We start from the raw sequence: 24,472 nt of genomic DNA on the forward strand, positions 1-24,472 counted from the left end.
AGCACCAGGCACTGCTGGGGCACAAAACGGTCCCCGCCCGTGAGAACGGGGGCGGGGGCGGAGGAGCGGCCCAGGCAGACGCGGTGGGAGAAGAGCGGCTGACAAGTGCTACGGAAGGTGCGGAGCAGCCCTGGAGACGGGGATGAGGACAGGCGTGCTTACCGGGGGGAGGGCCCGTGCTAACCCAGGAGGGAGGCGGGGACGGGGACTCCTGGGCAGAAGGTCGGGGCAGTGGGCACGCGCACGTGCTCTGAGGACCTGGACTTTCTATTTACGTGCAGAAGTGAGAGAGGCCAGCATGACCCCAGGCCCAGGAGAGACAGGAAGGCCTGCAGAGCTGTGAGAGGAGGAAGAGCGAGCCAGGCTATGTGGCGTGAACGCCACAAGCAGGACTGCAAGCCTGGAGAGGCTCCAGAGGGCAGGGGAGGCCGGTGGCAGCCTGCTCTACAAAAGCGCCCTCTGGCTGAGGGAGGAGCCGACAGGGAGCCCACCCCAGGGGCCTTTCATCCAGCTCAGGGTCACAGGCAGACGGGAGCCTGGCCCTTCCCGGTGCAGGAGACGGAAGCGCTCAGACAGCCAGGCCCCAAGGAGAAAAGGGGTGCAGCCTGACCGACATGGTAACTGCCGAGATGAAAAGGCCACTGTTAGGGAGGGACTGATGCGGAGGCCAGTGACAAGAGCCAGTCAGGACGCGGAGCAGAAAGAACACGGTGTTGGCCAGGAGAGGGAAGGACAGAGGAAAGGAAGGGAGGAAGCGGGAGAGTCAGAGCCCAGCCAGCGTGTGTGTGCCCGACGCCTCCAGGCTGAGGGCTGCGGCGGAGCGGGTCCAGACCTGCCGGCTCCCCTGGGAACGAGCGGGGAGCACCGACGCGGGCGGGCACGGGCTGTGGGCTCCACTGAGCTACTCACTGATTTAACAGCAGTTTGGTGAGCTCCATGTAGTAAGGGCTGGGCATAGGCGTAAAAGTTTCTTCCTTTCGTTCATGATCTCGAATCTTCTCCAACTTTTCTGAAATTTAGAAGTGAATACACTTTAGTATGACCATAAGCAAAATATATATTTAAAACTGTCCAAATTTACCAAGTGGGTTTCCCAGGTGGCGCAGTGGTAAAGAACACGCCTGCCCAAGTATTTATGTTACCTCGTCTATCAACTAACAGAAAAAAACCCACCACTTTTTGAAATATCATTTTTTATCACTAACTAGATATTACAGGGCCGATTTCCTCAAACCTCTAAGCTTCTCTTAGAGAAGGTGGTAGTTTGGTTATAACTGTTGCTGGGCCTGCAGAATACATGACTGAGAACAGTCAGAGCCAGATCTTTTCTCGGGGAGAGTGAGGTATTCTACCTCTGATGCAAGTGGAGATGATAGTAACTAGTGACTGGCGAAGTTTCCTTCTTCATTATCAAACCCTTGTTTAGGACTTCCCTGCTGGCACAGTGGAGAAGAATACACCTGCCAATGCAGGGGACGTGGGTTTGATCCCTGGTCCCGGAAGATTCCACGTGCCCTGGAGCTAAGCTTAGAGCCTGTGCTCTGCAACAAGAGAAGCCAGCACAGTGAGAGGCCCGTGCACTGCCACCAAGAGCAGGCCCTGCTGGCTGCAACCAGAAGGGAAGCCTGCACAGCAAGGAAGATTCCGCACAACCAAAGATATTAACACACACACACTGCTCAGAAGAGAGCAAGACAACCTATAACTAACAGGGGCTTCAAAGCCCCAAATTTGGAACCAAAGTGCTGAGTCAGATTCCATCCAGCAGGAACGTGCCACACCGGCCTCCCCTCTGTCCTTCCTCCTGGCTGAGAAACCCCGGTCCTGAACCAGGCTGCCGCTGTGGCAAAGGCGTGCACACACCTCTCTCCCCTGGGGTCTCCTCTGAAATGACTGCCCACCCATCCCCAGGGCCCCCGGGGTCCACTCCCTGCCATTCTTACCCCCACATCCCTGTTCGGTCACACACTTCCTGCCCACCCTTCCAGCGTTCTCCCCGACGCCTGGCGGGGCACCCACACACTCCCGCATCCCGAGGGGCGTGCTGGACCCCCTCTCACTGAACAGAACACGGCGTGGCAGCTGTCCTCACTGCTGAGTGAGCCCTGTCTCACACACCAGTCTGTCAACCTCCACGCAGCACCTTTCGTCTTAAAAAGAAAACTCTCCTCTGACCGCCCCATGGTCAACGCCCCTCTCCCAGTCTAGCCCAGGGTGGCCCCAGTCTCGGGAAACGGCACCCCCAGCTCCGCCAGCAGCCCCAGTGGACACCCTCACTTCTCTCTGATCCCACGGCCTGTCCCACAGCAAATCCTCCCCATCCTGTCTTCAAAACACACCTGGACCCCAACCACGTCCGCCTACCCCCACTGACCCAGTGGTCGGGCCGCCCTGAGCTCCTGTTGGTGACCCCGCCCGCTCTCTCCCCACACTCGTCTTCCCCACACCACGGACAGACTCTCCCTTTCCACATCTACCTCAGAGGATAAAACACCTCTGTCTGATCCCTGCAGCAGAGACCAACACCCGGTGCGGCCCGGGGCGGAACAGCAGCAGCTCGCACATCCCCGCTGGGTCACAAGAGCGGCCCGACCACGCTGCGGGCTGCTCCTCAGAGTGAGCAGTCAGCCCTGGGAGCTGGCAGTTCCAGGGCTCCAGGTGTTTGTTTACCCAAGAGAAATAAAAACAAATGCCCACAAAAAGACTCAGACACGACTGTCGACAAAGCAGCCTTGACCACAACAGCCTAAAATGGGGAACAACCCAAACACCCACCAACAGAATAGTGCGGACAAGCTGTGGAACACTCACACAGTGAATGAGGCGTCACTCAGGATAAAAGAATAAGGTAACAACGCATGCAACAACAGGGGCGATGACCGCAAGAGCATCACGCCGAGTTAAAGCGGTCAGGGCTAGGACTTCGCTGGCGGCCCGGTGGCAAAGATGCCACACTCCCAGGGCCGGGGTCCTGGCTTAGATTTCACACGCCAGAATGAAAGGGTTCACACACCACAGCTGAGACCCAGTGCAGCCAAATAAATACTGGAAAAAAGCAAGAGCAAAAACTGACGTGCTAGATAATTCCATTTGTATGCCAGCCAAGAACAGGCGGAACTAATCCACGGTGGCAGAAGCAGCAGCGGGCCCCTCATGGACTGAGAAGTGATGTCCACTCCAGTCCCCCAGGATGGCCCAGGCCCGTGAGAAGGCCCAGAGTAACTCTCCCCACACCTTCCCTCTGACTCGGGGCTCCCACCAGACAGGTTCTTGCCCCACATCACCTGGGACTAGAATAGGCCAGAAAGGGAAGAAGTGCCAATAGAACCAGGACCTTGGTGTGTGGGGAGCCAGCAGGGGGTGGGGTGGGGACCCTGCTTGAAAAAAAAAACACTCAAAGCCTAACGAACTGGAGTTTCCTGTCATGTTTCTGGACCACCAGCTGCACACACCCCTTTGGGATACAGACTAAAGACAAAATGCTCACATAGTCTTTCTTAATCTGTATTTGAGTCACACCTGACTCCAAATGTCCAAGCTTCTAGGAGGCAGGGGCCCCTGGGTGATTCTCAAAGAGAAGGAGACAAACTCGTTCAGAGGCTTTTCAAATTCTATACTCCCCAATCCCAACCCTAAATAAATTTGAGAGTCTTCTCTATAATGAGCCATTCATATCCTGCAAAGGTTTAGGATAAAGACAGACTGCCTCTTTGACCCAGTATTTTCCTGTTTTGTTTTTTCCAGCACCTTTATACTGAGGCATAATCAACATACCATGCAATTCACCCATTCAATGGTTTTTAACACAGCCACAGAGTTGTGCACCCATCACTTCAATCGACTTTACAATATCTTCACCACCCCAAAAGGAACCCCATAATCTTTCTATCACCCACTCAAACCTCCATCCCTAGGCAACCACTAATTTCCCTTGTCTTTATGGGCCTGCCTGCTCAGGACAACTCATCAGAGAAACTGAATAACATGATATTCGGTCTTTGTGTCTGCCCTCACCCCCAGCACTTAATGTAACATTTTCAAGATTCATCTGTGTTTATACCCTGTCACAACCTCATACCTTGAGATGGTCAAAACAATACTGCCTTGTACGGATGATGCTTTATTTTCACACATTCTCTATAATGTAATGAATTCTTTGTAATGACTCAGCTCCTCATGCTGGTCTATACTTTTTTTTTTTTAATTAGAATATATGTTCCCTTAAATTCATATAACATCTTCAATTTTAAAGCAAGTGCAGCTGATAGTGGAGACAAGATGGCAGAGTGAAGGACGTGAGTTCACCTCTTATGAAGACACCAGAATCACAACTAAGTGCTGAACAACCATCGACAAAAAAAATGCTGGGACCTACCAAAAAAGATATCCTAAATCCAAAGACAAAGTAGAAGCCACAATGAGATGGCAGGTGGGCCACAACTGACATGAAATCTAATACCACATCTGTCAGGTGGGCAACCCACAAACTGGAAAGTAATTATATCCCAAAGGTTCTTCCACAGGAGTGAAAATTCTCAGGAGTCACAGGAGTCAGACTCCCCTGACTGGGGGTCCAGCAACTGGAGGAGGAGCCCCAGAGCATCTGGTTTTGAAGGCAAGCAGGAACTGATCTCAGGAACCCCACAGTATGGGGGAAACAGAAACTGCACTCTTGGAGGGTGCACACCAGGAAAGAACGAGGGGGAAAAGCATGACCTCATAAAAACTTGGACCAGACTTACCTGCTGGTAATGGAGGCTGGAGCCCTCAGCATACTCAAAAGTTGTTGCACAGCAAAGGAAACCATAAAGAAAAAGAAAGGCCACGGATGGGAGAAAATATCTGCAAATGAAGTGACCTACAAAGGCTTTTATCTGCAAAATTTACAAACAACCCGTACCACTCAACAATAAGAAGACGATCCAATCAAAATGGGCAGAGTGCTTTCCCAGGGGCTTGGTGGTAAAAAATCCACCTGCCAATGCAGGAAATGCAGGACTGATACCTGGTCTGGGAAGAACGCACAAGCCCCGAAGCAACTCAGGCTGTGCACAACTACTGAGTCCGTGCTCTGAGCCTGGGAACCGCAATGACTGATCCCAAGTGCTGCAACTACTGACACCGCACACTCCAGAGCCCGCGCTCCACAATAAGACCACTGCAAGGGGGGCCCCCACCACTGGGGAGGAGCCCCGGCTACCTGCAAGTAGAGAAAAGCTCGAGCAGCAGCGAAGACCCAGCACAGCCAAAATAAATAAGCTCTTTTTAAAAAATGGACAGAAGATCTAAACAGGTATTTCTCCAAAACGAAACAGAGGGCAAAATGCACATAAAAAGATGCTCAACTCTTTAATTATTGTTGCTGCTGTTCAGTGGCTCAGTCATGTTCGACTCTGCAAACCCATGGACTGCAGAAATGCAAGTCAATGAGATATCACCTCACACCAGTCAGAATAGCCATCACCAAAAAGCCTACAAACAATAAATGCAGGACAGGATGTTAAGAAGAGGGGACCCTCCTACACTGCTGGTGGGAATGTAAATTACTGCAGCCACTATGAACGGAGAACAGCATGGAGGTTCCTTAAAAAACTAAAACTAGAACTAGCATATGATCCAGGAGTCCCAGTCCTGGTCATGTACCTGGAGAAAACCATGGTTCCAAAGGATACATGCACCCCAACGTTCACTGCAGCACTGCTTACAGTACCCACGACACAGAAGCAACCCAAATGTGCGTCCACAGATGAATGGATAAAGAAGATGTGGTGCATACACACAACAGAATATTACACAGCCATTAAAAAGAATAATGGCATTTGCAGCAACGTGGATGAACCTGGAGGTTATCACACCAAATAAACTACACCAGACAGAGAAACACATATACCATATGATATGGCTTATATGTGAAGTATAAAACAAAACAATACAAATGAATTTATTTACAAAATTGAAACAGACTCACAAAAGACAATCATTAGCAAAAAGGAACAGAGGATGGGGGGGGATAAATTGGGAGTGGGAAAATCACACACACACAACTATATATAAAATAAATAACGATCAAAGACCAACTGCATAATACAGGAACTCTGCTCACTATTCTGCAATAACTGAAATGGGAAAGGAATGCGAAAAAGGTAGATACATGATATATACAATTGACACTATGCTGTACATGTGAAACTAACATAACTTTATTAATCAACTAAACTGCAATATAAAGTAAAAATTAAAAATAAACAAATGGGACCTAATTAAACTCAAAAGCTTTTACACAGCAAAGGAAATGATTGAAAAAATGAAAAGACCCACAGAATGGGAGAAAATACTTGTAAATGATTAGACCCATGAGGGATCAATCTCCAAATTTACAAACAGCTCAGGCAGTTCAATACAAAGATAAACAATCCAATCAATTAATGGGGATAAGATTCAACAGAAGTTTTCCAAAGAACATATACAGTTGTGCAAGAAACACATGGGAAGATGCTCAATATCACTAATTATTAGCCGAATGCAAATCAAAACTACTATGAGATATTACTTCACATCAGTCAGAAAGGCCATCGTCAAGTGTACAAACAATAAATGCTGGAGAGGGGGTGGAGAAAAGGGAGCCCTCCTTCAGTACTGGTGGCAATGTAAGTTGGTGTGGCCAATATGGAGACCAGCAGGAGGTTGCTCAGAAATCCAAAAACAGAGCAACCCCACTCCTGGGAACATACTTGGCCAAAACTTTAATTAAAAAAGATACATACACCCTATGTTGATATCAGCACTATTCACAATAGACAAGACATGGAAGCAACCTAAATGTCCACTGACAGATACAGAAGATGTAGCATGTATACACACATGCACAATGGAATATTACTCAGATATTTAAAAAAAGTAAGATAATGCCATTTGCGGCCACGTGGCTAAACCTGAAGATTATCGAACTAACTGAATTAAGCTACACAAAGACAAATGTCACATGATATGGCTTAGGCGCAAAATGTAAAAAAAAAAAAAATTATAGAAATGAACTTACTTCCAAATAGAAAGACTCCCAGACTTAGAAAACAAACTCGCGGTTAGCAAAGGGTAAAGGCACAGGGGAAAGATAAACTGGGAGTTTGAGACTGACATACACATATTACTATACACAAAAGAGATGACCAGAAAGGACCTATTGTATAGGCTAGAGAACTCTGCTTAATATTCTTTAATAACTGAAATGTGAAAAGAGTTTCAATAAGAGTAGATACATATATATATAAATAACTGAATCACTTTTTGTACATGTGAAACTAACAAAATACGGTTAATCAACTACTTTGTTGTTCAGCCGCTAAGTTGTGTCTGACTCTTTGTGACCCCATGAACTGCAGCACACCAAGCTTCCCTGTCCTTCACTATCTCCTGGAGTTTCCTCAAAGTCATGTCCATCCAGCCATCTCATCCTCTGTCACTCCCTTCTCCTCCTGCCCTCAGTCTTTCCCAGCATAAGGCTGTTTTCCAGCGAGTCGGCTTTTTGCATCAGGTGGCCAAAGTATTTCAAGCTGGATTTAGAAAAGGCAGAGGAACCAGAGATCAAATTGCCAACATCCTTCGTATCATTTAAAAAGCAAATGAATTTCAGAAAAACATCTACTCCTGCTTTATTGACTATACCAAAGCCTTTGACTGTGTGGATCACAATAAACTCTGGAAAATTCCTCATGAGATGGGAATATCAGATCACCTGACCTGACTCCTGAGAAATCTGTATGCAGGTCAAGAAGCAACAGTTAGAACTGGACATGAAACAACAGACTGGTTCCAAATTGGGAAAGGAGTATGTCAGGGCTGTATATTGTCACCCTGCTTATTTAACTTATATGCAGAGTACATCATGAGAAATGCTGGACTGGATCAAGCACAAGCTGGAATCAAGGCTGCCGGGAGAAATATCAATAACCTCAGATATACAGATGACACCACACTTATGGCAGAAAGTGAATTAGAACTGAAGAGCCTCTTGATGAAAGTGAAAGAGGAGAGTGACAAGTTGGCTTAAAGTTCAACATTCAGAAAACTAAAATCATTACATCTGGTCCCGTCACTTCATGGCAAATAGATGGGGAAACAGTGGAAACAGTGACAGACTTATTTTTGGGGCTCCAAAATCACTGCAGGTGGTGACTGAAGCCATAAAATTAAAAGACACCTACTCCTTGGAAGGCAAGTTATGACCAAACTAGACAGCGTATTAAAAAGCAGAGACATTATTACTTTGCCAACAAAGGTCCATCTAGTCAAAGCTATGGTTTTTCCAGTAGTCATGTATAGCTGTGAGAGTTGGACACATCTTTCCTTATAGAAAGCTGAGTGCCGAAGAATTGATGCTTTTGAACTGTGGTGTTGGAGAAGACTCTTGAGAGTCCCCTGGACAGCAGGAGAGCCAACCAGTCCATCTTAAAGGAGATCAGTCCTGAATATGCATTGGAAGGACTGATGTTGAAGCTGAAACTCCAATGCTTTGGCCACCTGATGTGAAGAACTGATTCATCTGAAAAGACCCTGATGCTGGGAAAGATTGAAGGTGGGAGGAGAAGGGGATGACAGATGAGATGGTTGGATGGCATCACCGACTCAATGGACGTGAGTTTGGGTAAACTTCGGGAGTAGGTGATGGACAGGGAGGCCTGGCGTTCTGCAGTCCATGGGGTCACAAAGAGTCAGACACAACTGAGTGACTGAACTGAACTGGCCAAAGTATTAGAGCTTCAGCTTCAGCATGAGTCCTTCCAATAAATACTCAGGACTGTTTTCCTTTAGGATGGACTGGTTGGATCTCCTTGCAGTCCAAGGGACTCTCAAGTCTTCTCCAGCACCACAGTTCAAAAGTATCAGTTCTCCGGCACTCAATTTTCTTTATAGTCCAACTCTCTCATCCATACATGACTAATGGAAAAACCATAGCTTTGACTATACAGACCCACTACACTACAACATGAAATAAAACTTAAAAATAAAAATAAACGTACAGTACCTAATTAAACTCAAAAGCTTTTACACAGCAATGGAAACCAAAAATAAAACGACAAGACAACCTATAGAGTAAATGTCTGCAGACAATGAGACCAAGAAGGGATTCATCACCAAAACTGACAAAGAGCTCATGGAGCTCAATATCAACAAAATCCAGGGCTTCTCTGTGGCTCAGTGGTAAAGAATCCGCCTGCCAATGCAGGAGACACAGGTATGATCTCTGATCCCCACATCCGCAGAGCAACTAAGCTGTGCTCCACAATAAGCATGTGCTCGAGACGCAGCAGCTGAGCTCACAACCGCCACCACTGAGGCCCGCGCGCCTAGAGCCCACGCTCTGCAGCAGAAGCCACGTAAACGAGAAGCCAAAGCGCTGAAGCTAGAGAGTACATGCAAGCTATTTTATTTAGGACGGATAAACAGTAAATTTCTACTGTTTAACACTGAGAACTGCATCCATCCTCCTGGGATAAACCATAATGGAAAAGAATAATAAAAAAAAAAGAACATATGTATATAACTGTCACTACCCTGTACAGCAGAGATGAGCACAACACTGCAAATCATCTATACTTCCATTTTCTAAAAAAAGAATGAGATAATTTCCATGTGCAGCAACATGCATAGACCTTGAGATTATCATACTAAGTGAAGGAAGCCAGACAAAGAAAACACAAACAAATATCATGTGATATCACTTGTGGATTCTAAAAAAAAAATAATACAACTAAATGTATTTACAAAACAGAAACAGACTTGGTAAACAAATTTATGCTTAGCAAAAGAAAAACGTGGAGAGTAAAAATAATTTGGGAGACTGAGATATACACACTACTGTATTTATAATAAATAACCAACAAGGACCTACAGTGTAACACAGGTAACTCTGCTCACTATTCTGTAAACCAAAATGGGAAAAGAATTTGAGAAAGATACATGTAATACGTATCACTGAGTCACTATGCTGTGCATGTGAAATGAAAAATCATTGTTATTCAACTATACTTCAATATAAGATAAAATTTGTTTAAAAAAAGCAAACAGGACCAAATGAAAGTCAAAAGCTTTTGCACAGCAGAGGAAATCATAAAGAAAATGACAAGACAACCAACAGACCAGGAGGAAAAATATGCAAATGATGAGACAGATAAGGGATTAGTATCCAAAACTGACAAAGAGCTCAGGCGGCTCAATATCAAAAAACAATCCCCTCCCACCCCCAAAAAACATCAAAAAATGGATAAGAGTGCTACATAGACATTTTTCCAAAGCAGACACACAGCTGGCAACAGGCTCTTGAGAACATGCTCAACATTTTCAACTGTTAAATACAAATCAAACTACAATAAAATACTTCACACTGGTCAGAATGGCCATCATCAAAAAGTCTACAAAAAATAAATGCTGGAGAATGTGTAGAGAAAAGGGAACACTCCCACACTATTATTATCAAGGAATAGTGGTGCTGGAGATGACTTGAGAGTCTCATGAACTAAAGATCAAACCAATCAATCCTAAATGAAATCAACCCTAAATATTCATTGGAAGGGCCAATGCTAAAGTTCTAATACTTGGGCCAATCGGTGTGAAAAGCCAACTCCCTGAGGCTGGGAGAGACTGAGGGCAGGAGAAGAAGGGGTGGCAGAGGATGAGATGGTTAGATCACATGACCGACTCAATGGACATGAATTTGAGCAAACTCTTGGAGACAGTGGAAGACAGAGGAGCCTGGTGTGCTGCAGTCTGTGGGGTGGCGAAGAGTCAGACATGACTTAGCGACTCAACAACAGTCACTCTGGAGAACAGTTTGAAGATTCCTTAAAAAACTAAAAATAGAGCCACCATATGATCCAGCATTCGTATTCCTACATGTACAAAGAAAACCATGGTTCCAAAGGATCCATGCACCGTGATGTTCACTGCAGCACTGCTTACAATACCCCAGACTTGGAAGCAACCCAAATGTGCATGGAGAGATGCATGGATAAAGAAGATGTGGTACATACATACAATGGAGTATTACTCAGCCATTAAAACGAATAAAATACCACCATCTGCAGCTACATGGATGAACCTGCATTAACATGTAGATTATCATACTAAGTAAACTAAACCAGAGAAACACAAATATCATATGAAACAGCTTATATGTAAATTCTAAAACAAAATGATACAAATGAATATATTTACAAAATAGAGACAGACTCACAGATTTAGAAACCAATCTTATCCTTAGCATAAAGGAAAAGTGGAGCGGAGAGATATACTGGAATTTAGGATACATACACACACTACCATACTTAAAATCAATAACCCACAAGGACCAACTCTATAACTCAAGGGACTGACACGCAGGGTGTCAGCTGAGAGCAATGAGAAGCAGTCCCTTCAGCTAACCGTCCAATAGCTGCCTCATCCCACTGAACAATATACAAGCCTCCCCCCCAATACATCCCCTACCGGTACTCCAAAAATGGTCAAGGGGCTGGGAGAAAACTCCCCACCAGCCAACTGGCGGGAATTTCCCTACCACAGCACGTGCACACACTCACCACTAACCTGTGGGGGCCACTGGACTCATAAGCTGCTCATAAACATTCCATGAATACGTATGTCTAATTATATGAAAAGGATATGTGCAGTAGACCTCTGCTGCTGTCTGTCAATCAAGGTTGTCAATCAGTGACCCTCCTCAATTATGCAAATGACCCTGCCTTAAAAACTTGTACCCCAGCCCTCTAGGGCCGTTTGCCTCCCTTGGAGTGGCCCACCTCTCTCTTGAGGTGTTCTCTCTGTTCTTTCTTTTCTTTTCTCAGTCGCTCATTTGTGTCCAACTCTTGGTTACCTGTCCTTTATTGTTAATTAACTTTCTTGTAATGGTTCAGTTCAGTCGCTCAGTCGTATCCGACTCTTTGCGACCCCATGAATCGCACCACGCCAGGCCCCCCTGTCCATCACAAAACTCCTGGAGTTTACTGAAACTCATGTCCATTGAGTCGGTGATGCCATCCAGCCATCTCATCCTGTCATCCCCTTCTCCTCCTGCCCCCAATCCCTCCCAGCATCAGGGTCTTTTCCAATGAGTCAACTCTTCGCATGAGGTGGCCAAAGTATTGGAGTTTCAGCTTCAACATCAATCCTTCCAATGAACACCCAGGACTGATCTGCTTTAGGATGGACTGGTTGATCTCCTTGCAGTCCAAGGGACTCTCAAGAGTCTTCTCCAACACCACAGTTCAAAAGCATCAATTCTTCAGCACTCAGCTTTCTTCACAGTTCAACTCTCACATCCATACATGACCACTGGAAAAACCATAGCCTTGACTAGACGGACTTTTGTTGGCAAAGTAATGTCTCTGCTTTTTAATATGCTGTGTAGGTTGGTCATAACTTTCCTTCCAAGGAGTAAGCGTCTTTTAATTTCATGGCTGCAATCACCATCTGCAGTGAGTTTGGAGTTCAAAAAAATGAAGTCTGACACTGTTTCCACTGTTACCCCATCTATTTCCCATGAAGTGATGGGACCAGATGCCATGATCTTAGTTTTCTGAATGTTGAGCTTTAAACCAATTTTTTCACTCTCCTCTCTCACTTTCATCAAGAGGCTTTTTAGTTCTTCTTCACTTTCTGCCATAAGGGTGGTGTCATCTGCATATCTGAGATTATTGATATTTCTCTCGGCAATCTTGATTCCAGCTTGTGCTTCATCTAGCCCAGTGTTTCTCATGATGTACTCTGCATATAAGTTAAATAAGCAGGGTGACAATATACAGCCTTGACGTACTCTTTTTCCTATTTGGAACCAGTCTGTTCTTCCATGTCCAGTTCTAACTGTTGCTTCTTGACCTGCATACAGATTTCTCAAGAGGCAGTTCAGATGGTCTGGTATGCCCATCTCTTGAGGAATTTTCCACAGTTTATTGTGATCCACACAGTCAACGGCTTTGGCATAGTCAATAAAGCAGACATATACGTTTTTCTGGAACTCTCTTGCTTTTTCAATGATCCAGCGAATGTTGGCTATTTGATCTCTGGTTCCTCTGCCTTTTCTAAAACCAGCTTGAACATCTGGAAGTTCACGGTTCATGTATTGCTGAAGCCTGCCTTGGAGAATTTTGAGCATTACTTTACTAGCGTGTGAGATGAGTGCAGTTGTGTGGTAGTTTGAGCATTCTTTGGGACTGGAATGAAAACTGACCTTTTCCAGTCCTGTGGCCACTGCTGAGTTTTCCAAATTTGCTGGCATATTGCATGCAGCACTTTCACAGCATCATCCTTTAGGATTTGAAATAGCTCAACTGGAATTCCTTCACCTCCACTAGCTTTGTTCATAGTGATGCTTTCTAAGGCTCACTTTACTTCACATTCTAGGATGTCTGGCTCTAGGTGAGTGCTCACACAATCGTGATTATCTGGATCATGAAGATCTTTTTTGTATAGTTCTTCTGTGTATTCTTGCCACCTCTTAATATCTTCTGCTTCTGCTAGGTCCCTACCATTTCTGTCCTTTATTGAGCCCATCTTTGCATGAAATGTTCCCTTGGTATCTCTAATTTTCTTGAAGAGATCTCTAGTCTTTCCCACTCTGTTGTTTTCCTCTTTCTTTGCACTAATCACTGAAGAAGGCTTTCTTATCTCTCCTTGCTATTCTTTGGAACTCTGCATTCAAGTGGGTATATCTTTCCTTTTTTCCTTGGTTTTTCGCTTCGCTTCTTTTCACAGCTATTTATTAAGGCCTCCTCAGACAGTCATTTTGCTTTATGCATTTCTTTATTAATCAACTAAACTACAATATAAAATAAAAATAAGCAAAGGGGATGTAATTGAACTCAAAAGCTTTTGCATAGCAAAGGAAACTATTAAAAAAAAAAAAGACAACCTTTAGAATGGTACAAAATATTTTCAAACAATTAGAGCTACAAGGGATCCCTCTCCAAAATTTATAAAGTCATGCAACTTGATATAAACCCAAGCCAATCACATAATGGGAAGAAGACTCCAAAAGACTTTTCTCCAAAGAATACATATAGTTGTGCAAGAAGCACATGAGAAGAGCCCAACATCACTAATTACTGGAAGAACACAAATCAAAACTACAATGAGATATCACCTCACACCTGTCAGAAAGGCCAACATCAACAAGTGTACAAACAATAAATGCTGGAGAGGGTGTGGAGAAAAGAGAACCCTCCTAAACTGTTAGTGGCAATGTAAGTTGTTGCAGCCATTATGTAAACTAGTATAGAGGGGCTCAGAAATTAAAATTAGAGCTCTCATATGATCCAGCAACCCCCCCAGCATCTAACTGGGCAAATATATACTTCAAAAAGATACATGCACCCCTATGTTCATAGCAGTGCTGCTTACAATAGCTGAGACACGGAAGATACCTAAATGACCCTCAACAGATAAATTCATAAAGAAGATGTGTTACATCTATACACTGGAGTGTTACTCAGTCATTAAAAAGAATAAAATAATACCACTTGCAGTACCATCAGTAGACATGGAGATTATCATAGCAAGTAAAGTAAGCCACACAGAGAAAGGCAAATATCACATGATATGGCTTATATGCAGAATCTAAAAATATACAAATGAACGTATTTACAAAACAGAAACAGACTCAGATTTAGACAAAAGCTTACCATTACCAAAAGAAAAACGTGGAGTGAAGGGATAAACTGGCAGTTTCGGATTATGCACTGAAATATTTAAAATGGATAACCAACAAGGACCTACTGTATAGCACAGGGAACTCTGATTAAAAATCTCTAATTATTTAAATGAAAAAAGAATTTGAGAAAGAGAAAATACATGTAATGTGTTTATAACTGAATCACTTTGCTGTACACCTAAAAATAACACAACACTGTTAATCAACTACACTCCAATGAAAAATAAAAACTAAAAATAAACAAATGAAACCTCATTAAATTCAAAAGGTTTTGCACAGCAAAGGAAACCATAAACAAAACAACAAGACAACTCACAGAATGGGAGAAAATGTTTGCAAGTGAGAAGACTAACAAGAGACCCACCTCCAAACTTGACAAAGAACTCATGTAGCTAAAATAAACAATCCAATCAGAAAAATGGTCAGGAAACTTAAACAGACTTTCTCTAAAGAAGACATACACATGGCCAAGAGACGTATGAAAAGATGCTTAATATTGCTAATCAGAGACATGTACATCAAAACTATAATGGGATATCATCTCACACTGGTCAGAATGGCCATCATCAAAAAGTCTACAAACAATAAATGCTGGAGAGGGCATGGAGAAAAGGGAATCCTACTGCACTGTTGGTGTTAATACATGTTGGAGAACTTATGGAGAGCAGTATGGAGGTTTCTCAGAAATCTAAACAGAGCTATTGTGTGATCCAACAACCCCACTCCTGGGCATATATCCAGACTAAATCCAAAAAGATACATGTACCTTATATTCATAGCAGCACTGCTTACAATAGCTGAGACATGAAAGAAACCTAAATCTCCATCAACAGATGAATTCATAGAGTGGTACATATATACAATGAAATACTATTTAGCCATTAAAAAAAGAAATGATGCCATTTGCAGCAACATGGATGCAATTAAAGATAATCATACTAAGTAGTAAGTCAGAAAGAGAAAGACACTTACCACTTGCTATCAGTTACATGTGGAATCTAAAATATGGCACAAATGAACCTATCTACAAAACAGGAACAGACTCACATAGAAATCAGATTTCTGGTTGCCAAAGGGAGGAGGGGTGGACAGGTACAGGGGTGGACTATGAATTCTGCATTGGTTGATGCAAACTATTAATTTCGAATGGGTATATAATAAGGTCCACTTTATCACACTGGGAACTATATCCAACCTCCTGGGAGAAACCATAATGGAAAAGAGTATTTTTAAAAATGTACACACACGCACACACGTGAATAACTAAGTCACTTTGCGTACAGCAGAGATGAGCACAACACTGTTAATCATCTACACTTCAATTTAAAAAAATGAATGAAATAATTCCCCTTGCAGCAACATGCATGGACACAGAGATTACCATACTAAGAGTAGTAAACCAGAGAGAGAAAGACATGTATCATATGGTATTGCTTACATGTGGATTCTATAAAAAGTTATAGAAAGGAACTTGTCTGCAAAACAGAAACAGACTCACAAACTTATGGTCGGCACAGGGGAAAAGTGGAGGGGAAAGAGAAACTGGGAGTTTGGGATTGATACATACATATTACTATATTTAACATAAATAACCAACAAGGACCTACAGTAAAACACAGGTCACTCTGCTCACTATTCTGTAATAACCAAAATGGGAGAAGAATTTGAGACGACATACATGTATGTGTATCACTAAATCTCTATGCTGTATACCTGAAACTAAGACAACACTGTAACTCAACTATATACTCCAAGAAAAGATAAACAAATATGATCAAATGAAACCCAAAAGCCTCTGCACGGCAGAAAAAACCATAAGGAAAATGAAAAAGCCCACAGAACAGGAGAAAATATCTGCAAATCATGAGATAGACAATCTCCAAAACTGACAAGGAGCTCAGGCAGCTCAATATCAAAAACCAAAGAACCCCATCAAAATACGGACAGGAGATCTAAAGACTTTTGTTCAACACACCGACGGCTACAGGCACAAGAGAAGATGTTCAACATCACTAATTGTAACAGAAATGCAAATGAAAACTACAATGATTATCACCTCACACTAGACAGAATGGCCACCATCAAAAAGTGTACAAACAATAAATGCTAGAGAGGACGCAGAGAAAAGGGAACCCTCCTATACTGTTGGTGGGAATGTAAATTGATACAGCCATTGTGGATAATAAATCTACCATATGACCCAGCAATCACACTACGAAACACATACTCTGAGAAAACCACAATTCTAAAAGACACATGTACCCCAATGTTCACTGCAACACTATTTACAACAGTCAGGACATGGAAGCAACCTAGATGTCCATCAACAGATGAATGGATAAAGAAGATGTGGCATATACATGCAATGGAATATTACTCAGCCATAAAAAGAATGAATTTGAGTCAGTTCTAGAGAATTAGATAAACCTAGATCCTGTTATCTTCACTTACTTACTTGTGAAGTAAGTCAGAAAGAGAAAAACAAATATCGTATATAAACACATGTATATAGAATCTAGAAAGATGGTATTGATGAACCTATTTGCAGGAACGGAATGGAGACACAGATGCACAGAATGGGCTTGTGGACACAGCGGGGCCGGGGGAGACGGTGGGACAGAAGGAGAAAGTAGCATCAGCATACACACACAGTCATGGATAAAGTGGATGACACAGGGAGCCCAGTCTGGTCCTCTGTGATGACCCAGAGGGGCGGGGTGGGGGGGGGCAGGGAGGCTCACAAAGGAGGGGATATAAACATAATAACGGCTGGTTTGCATTGTTGTACAGCAGAAACCAGCACAACATTGTAAAAATTTAAAAACAAAAAAGATAAAAAGGAATTTATTTACAAAACAGAAACAGACTCACAAACTTACGGTTAGCAAAGGGAAAAAGTGAAAGGAAGAGAAAAATTGGGAGTATGGGATTGACATATACACACGACAATATTTAAAACAGATGGCCAACAAGGACATACAGTATAACACAGGGAACTGCTCACTATCCTGTAAAAACCATAATGGGAAAAGAATTTGAGAAAAAGATACATGTATGCATGTGCATGCTAAGCTGCTTCAGTTGTGTCCAACTCATTGCAACCCTAAGGATTGTAGCCCGCCAGGCTCCTCTGTCTATGGGATTCTCAGGCAAGAATACTGGGGTGGGTTACCACGTCCTCCTCCAGGGGATCTTCCTCAGCCAGAATCAAACCCACGCCTCTTGCATTGGCAGGTGGGTCCTTCACCATTAGAGCCACCTAAGAAGCCCAATATGTATATGTATAACTGAATTGCTATGTTGGAAATCTGAAACTAAGACAACACTGTTACTCAACTACATTTCAATATAAAAACTAAAACCAAAAATAAACAAATACGACCAAATAAAACTCAAAAAGTTTTTGCACAGCAGAGAGAACCATACGGGAAATGACAAGACAACCCACAGAATTGGAGAAAATATTTGCAAATGAAGTGATCTACAAGGGCTTAATCTCTAAAATTTACAAACAACTCACACAACTCAACAACAAAAAAGCCCAAACAACCCAATAAAAAAATGGGCAGACAGTTTCTCTGGTGGCTCAGTGCTAAAGAATCCACCTACCGATGCAGGTGACACGGGCTCGATCCCTGATCTGGGAAGATGCCCCTCACCGCACAACTAAGCCTGTGCCCCGCATCTGTGCTCCAGCCTGGGAATAGCAACAACTGAGCCCACGAACTGCAGCCACTGACGCCTGAGCACCTACAGCCCGGACTCCACAACCAGAGTGGCCACTGCAGCGAGAAGCCCGCGCGCCGCAGCTGGGAAGGAGCCCCCGCTGCCCACAGACCGACAAAGCCTGTGCGGCAGTGAAGACCCAGCACAGCCAGAATAAATAAGTGACACTTTTTTTAAATGGGCAGAAGACATAAATAGACATTTCTCCAAAGATGGCACAGACAGATGGCAAAAAGCACATGAAAAAGATGCTCAACACTTTAGTTATTAGAGAAATGTAAATCAAAACTACAATGAGATATCACCTCCCACCAGTCAGAATGGCCACCATCAAAGTCTACCAACAATAAATGCTGGAAAGGGTCTGGAGAAAAGGCTACACTCCTACACTGCTGGTGGGAATGTAAATGAGTGCAGCCACTATGGAGAACAGTATGGAGGTTCCTTAGACAGCTAAAAGAAGAGTTAGCATATGATCCAGGAATCCCAATGAAGGCCATTTATCTGGAGAAAACCATGATTCCAAAGGTCATGCACCCCAGTGTTCACTGCAGCACTGCTTACAGTACCCAAGACATGGAAGCAACCCAAATGTTCATCGACAGATGAATGGATAAAGAAGACATGGTGCATAAACACAACAGAATATTACTCAGCCATTAAAAAGAAAGACATTTGCAGAAACATGGATGAACCTGGAGATTATCATATTATGTAAACTAAGCCACACAGAGAAAGACAAATACCATATGATATGGCTTATATGTGAAGTCTAAAACAAAAAAATACAAATGAATTTATTCACAAAATAGAAACAGACTCAGAGACTTAGAAAACAAACTTATCATTAGCAAAAAGGAACAGTGGAGGCGAGGGATAAATTGGAAGTATGGAAATGACGTACACACACTACTATATTTAAAATAAATAACCAACAAGGATCAACTGTATAACAGAGGAAACTCTGCTCACTATTCTGTAATAACTGAAATGGGAAAATAATCTGGACAAGTGTAGATACAGGTATATACACAACTGAATCTGTACACTACGCTGCACACCTGAGACTAACTACTTTATTTTAACTAAACTGCAATAAAAGGTAAGAACTAAAAGTCAAAGTAAACAAAGGGGCCACAATTAAACAAAAGCTTTTACACAGCAACAGAAACCATAAATAAAATGAAAAGACAACCCACAGAACGGGAGAAAGTATCTGCAAATGATTAGACCCACAAGATACCAATCTCCAAAATTACGAGAGCTTATGCAGCTTGATACAAAAATAAACAATCAAATTGCTTAAAGGAAGAAGACTCCAATAGACTTTTCTCCAAAGAATACATACAGCTGTGCAAGAAGCACATGAAAAGAGCTCAACATCACATAATTATTGGAGGAAAGCAAATCAAAACTAGAATGAGATATCACCTCCCATCTGCCAGAAAGGCCATCATCAACAAGTGTACAAACAATAAATACTGGAGAGGGTGTGGGGAAGAGAACCCGCCTAAACTGTTGGTGGCACTGTAAGTTGGTGCAGCCACCATGGAGATCAGTATGAAGGTTCCTCAGAAAATAAAACTAGAGCTATCATATGATCCAACTATTGGGCATATAAATGGACAAAACTATAATTCAAAAAGTTACATGCACCCTATGCTCATAGCAGCAATGCTTACAACAGCTGAGACATGGAAGAAACCCAAACATCCATCAACAGACAAATTCATAAAGATGAATTCATACATATTTATATGGTAAATACATACAATGAAATACTACTCATCCATAAAAAAAGAATAGTATGATGCCATCTGCAGCAACATGGATGGAACTAGGCATCACCAAACTAAGCTGAAGTAAGTCAGAACAAATATCATATATCGGTTACATGTGGAATCTAAAATATGGCATATCCTAGAGAAGGAAATGGCAACCCACTCAGTATTCTTGCCTAAAATCCCATGGACAGAGGAGCCTGGCGGGCTACAATCCATGGGGTCGCAAAGAGTCTGACACAACTTACTGACTGAGCGAACACATGTACACACAAACAGGGTTACAGAACAGAAAGCAGATATAGCATCATTCTTAATTTTTCCATATTTACATGCAATTAAAATGTAGAAAAAGGTGGGAGAGGAGATGGAAGTATAAGTGATAATCACCCATATCTTTAAACCTGCAAGTCCAATTATATTGTGAGAACTTGAAATATATGATTAAAAAAAATCCAGTGTGTGTGCATATATACTGTGTATTTAAAATTTTCCCCTAGCTTTGTGTGAGGAGAGGATAGAAGCAATGGTATGTTTGGCACAAGGTTTCCTTCTGTTTTTCAAGTTTTTGATGTGTGCCAATTTTTTAAACTCTTTATTGAAGGTGTTACAATATTGTTTGCTTTACATTTTGGATTTTTGGCTGCAAGGCATACGGGATCTTAGTTTCCTGACCAAGGGCTGAACTCCTACCCTCCGCACTGGATGCTGAAGTATTAACCACTGCATCACCAGGGGAGTCCATGGCATGTGGTTTCTCAAAACTGTTCTCCATTAAGATAAAACAAGCTGAGAGGGCCAATCTGAGTTTGGGGTAGGGAAAGCTTAACTAAGCCTGAAACATCTTGTCCCAGAAATAAGAATGTGCTCAAAGAATGATAGTGACATAATAAAAGGACAGAGGAGCCAGCCCAAAGGGGTTCCCACTGGCCAAATTTGAAATAATTTTAATATTAAAGTATATAGTAAAATAGTTGGTTTTAACCAATTGCATAAAATAAAAATCCATGAGTTTCTTTTAATATAAATAAGTGCATACATACATACATAAATAGATGTGATGGCCTCTCTTTTACAATAAAATGACAGCAATTAAGTATAGCAGTAAATCAATGGATGCAAAAACTGCTGGGTGAGAATACAACAAGCAAATGGATCAAAGCTAAGTTCACTGATTTCAGGCAATCTGACGTCATACGCCTCTGTTTCTTTTTTGGAGTGCAGCGGCTTTACAATGCTGTTCACTTCTACTGTACAGCGAAGGGAATCAGCCATGCTGTGCTCATTCAGTCACGCCCAACTCTGCCACTCCACGAACTGCAGCCCACCAGGCTCTTCTGTCCACGGGATTCTCCAGGCAAGAATACTGGGGTGGGGAGCCATGCCCTCCTCCAGGGGATCTTCCCGACCCAGGGATCGAACTCAGGTCACTCGCATTGCAGGCAGATTCTTTACCACTTGAGCCACAGGGAAGCCCAAGAATACTGGAGAGGGCAGCCTAGCCCTTCTCCAGGGATCTTTCTGACCCAGGATCCAACCGGGGTTTCCTGCATTGCAGGTGAGATTCTTTACCAACTGAGCTACCAGCGAAGCCTGAATCAGCTATATGTATACATGTACCTTCTCTTTTTTGGATTTCCTTCCCATTACATGCCTCTTGATACAATGCAATAAGGAGGCCCCAACATCACTTCCCAGGCATCTCTGCTAAAAATGTATAACCTGAATCTAATTCTGAGGAAATGTGAGGCAAATTCAAGCTGAGAGACAGTCTATAAAATAATTGCTGTACCCTTAAAAATTTTAAGATCAGTAAAGACAAAGATTGAGGAAATGTTCCAGATTAAAGGAGTCTATAGAAAAAGAACAGTAAATCCCTACGGGACTGTGAACTGGATCCTGAAATGGAGAAATAATAGCTGTAAAGGACACCAATGGGACAATTTAAAAATCTGAATATGGAGTGTGGATTAGATAATAATATTGCATCAATGTTAAATTTCATAATTTTGAGAATTATACTGAAGCAATATAAGAAAATCTTCTTGCTCTTAGGAAGTACACACATTGTGTACTACTAAAGGTGTATATACTGTCTCCAACTTACTCTCAGTGATTCAGAAAAAAAAGTAACATGCCTATACACAGTTTGGCAGATGGAAGCTGGTGAATCTGTGTAGAGGGTACATGGATTTTGTTTATAGTATTCTTACAACCTTTCTGTAAGTTTAAAATTATGCCAAATAAAGAATTATAAACACCTAAAAAAATAAAATATGGCACAAATGAACCTATCTACAAAACAGAAACAGACTCACACAGAGATCAGACTTTTGATTGCTAAGGGGGAGGAGTGGAGGGGAGAGGGAGTGGACAGGGAGTTTGGGTTGGTAGATGCAAACTGTTATACTTAGAATGGATAAACAACAAGGTCCTACTGTTTAACACTGGAACTATATCTAACCTCCTGGGAAAAACCATAATGGAAAGGAATATTAAAAATATATATATAACTAAGTCAGTGTGCTGTGTAGCTGAGATGGCACAACATTATAAATCAACTATACTTCAATTTAAAAAAAAAAAAGTGATATAATTCCATTTGCAGCCACATGGATGGACCTGGAGATTATCAAAATAAGTGAAATAAGCCAGACAAAGATACAAATGAACTTATTTACGAGATAAAAACAGACTCACAGAAAAGTGGAGGGGAAAAATAAATTGGGAGTTTGGGACTGACATAAACACACTACTATATTTACAATAACCAACCAACAAGGATCTACAGTATACCAAAGATAACTCTGCTCTCTATTCTTTAATGACCAAATAGGAAAAGAATTTGAGAAAGAGACATATGTACATGTATCACTGAGTGACTACGCGGTACATCTGGAACTAAGAACACTGTTCTTCAACTGTACTCTGATAGGAAATAAAAATTAAAACCAAAAATAAATGAGACCAAATGAAACTGGAAAGCTTTTGCACAGCAGAGGAAACCATAAGGAAAATAATAAGACAACCCACAAAATGGGAGACATATTTGCAAATGATGAGACGAACAAAGGATCAATCTCCAAAACTGACAAAGAGCTCATGTAGCTCAATACCAAAAAAATAAACAATCCATCAAAAAATGGAAGGAGACCTAAACAGACTTCTGTCCAAAGAAGACACACAGATGACCACAGGCACATGAGGAGATGCTCAACATCGCTAATTATCAGAGAAATGCAAATCAAAACTACAATGAGATATCATCTCACACTGGTTAGAATGGTCATCATCAAAAAGTTTACAGACAGTAAATGCTGGAGAGGGTGTGGAGAAAAGGGAAACCTCCTACACTGTTGGTGGTAACAAACCGTGGTGCCCAAGACTCTTGAGAGTTCATTGGACGGCAAGATCAGAGCAGTCAATCCCAGAGGAAATCAACCCTGAGTATTCATTGAAAGTCCTGATGCTGAATTTCCAATACTTTGGCCACCTGATGCAAAGAGCTGACTCCTTGGAAAAGACCCTGATGCAGGGGAAGACTGAAGGCAAAAGAAGAAGGGGCAGCAGAAAATGAGATGGTTAGATAGCATCATTAGCCCAACGGACATAAAGCTGAATAAACTCTGGGAGATAGTGGAGGACAGAGTAGTCTGGTGTGCTGCAGTCCATGGGGTCACAAAGAGTCAGACACGACTTAGTTACTGAACAACAGTCACTACGGAGAACAGTATTGAGGTTCCTTAGAATATAAAAACAGAGTTACCATGTGATCCAGCAATCCCACTCCTGGGTACATATTTGGACAAAGCTATAATTTAAAAAGATACATGCACTGCTATGTTCACAGCAGCACTGCTTACAACAGCTGAGACAAGGGAGAAACCTAAATGTCCATCAACAGATAAATTCATAAAGAAGACATGCTACATATATACAACGGAATATTACTCAGCCATGAAAAAGAATGAAATAATGCCACTTAGAGCAACATGGATAGACCTGAAGATTATCATACTGAGGTAAGCCACACAGAGGAAGGCAAATATCACATAATGTCGCTTATATGCAGAACTGAAAAACATGCAAATAGACTTATTTACAAAACAGAAACAGAGTCACAGACTTAAAAAACAAACTTACAATTAGCAGTGGCAAAAGGTGGGGGGAAGCGATGAATTGAGAGTTTGGGATTGAAATATACACACTAAAATGTGTAAAATAGATAACCAATAAGGACCTACCGTACAGCACAGGGAACTTTCAA

At 42.4% G+C, this 24,472-nt stretch overlaps 1 protein-coding gene across 1 annotated transcript in view; it reads right to left on the reverse strand.

Moving 5' to 3' along the window:
* GINS2 (GINS complex subunit 2) overlaps window positions 1-24,472 on the reverse strand; it is a 32,732-nt gene that overhangs the window by 3,647 nt on the left and 4,613 nt on the right. Inside the window, exon 3 of the mRNA XM_065925142.1 lies at window positions 910-1,009. Coding sequence (XP_065781214.1) covers window positions 910-1,009 — 100 coding nt within the window. The remainder of the gene's footprint in view (window positions 1-909; window positions 1,010-24,472) is intronic.

This window comes from Muntiacus reevesi, chromosome 2, assembly GCF_963930625.1.
Source record: "Muntiacus reevesi chromosome 2, mMunRee1.1, whole genome shotgun sequence".
Lineage (NCBI taxonomy): Eukaryota > Metazoa > Chordata > Mammalia > Artiodactyla > Cervidae > Muntiacus > Muntiacus reevesi.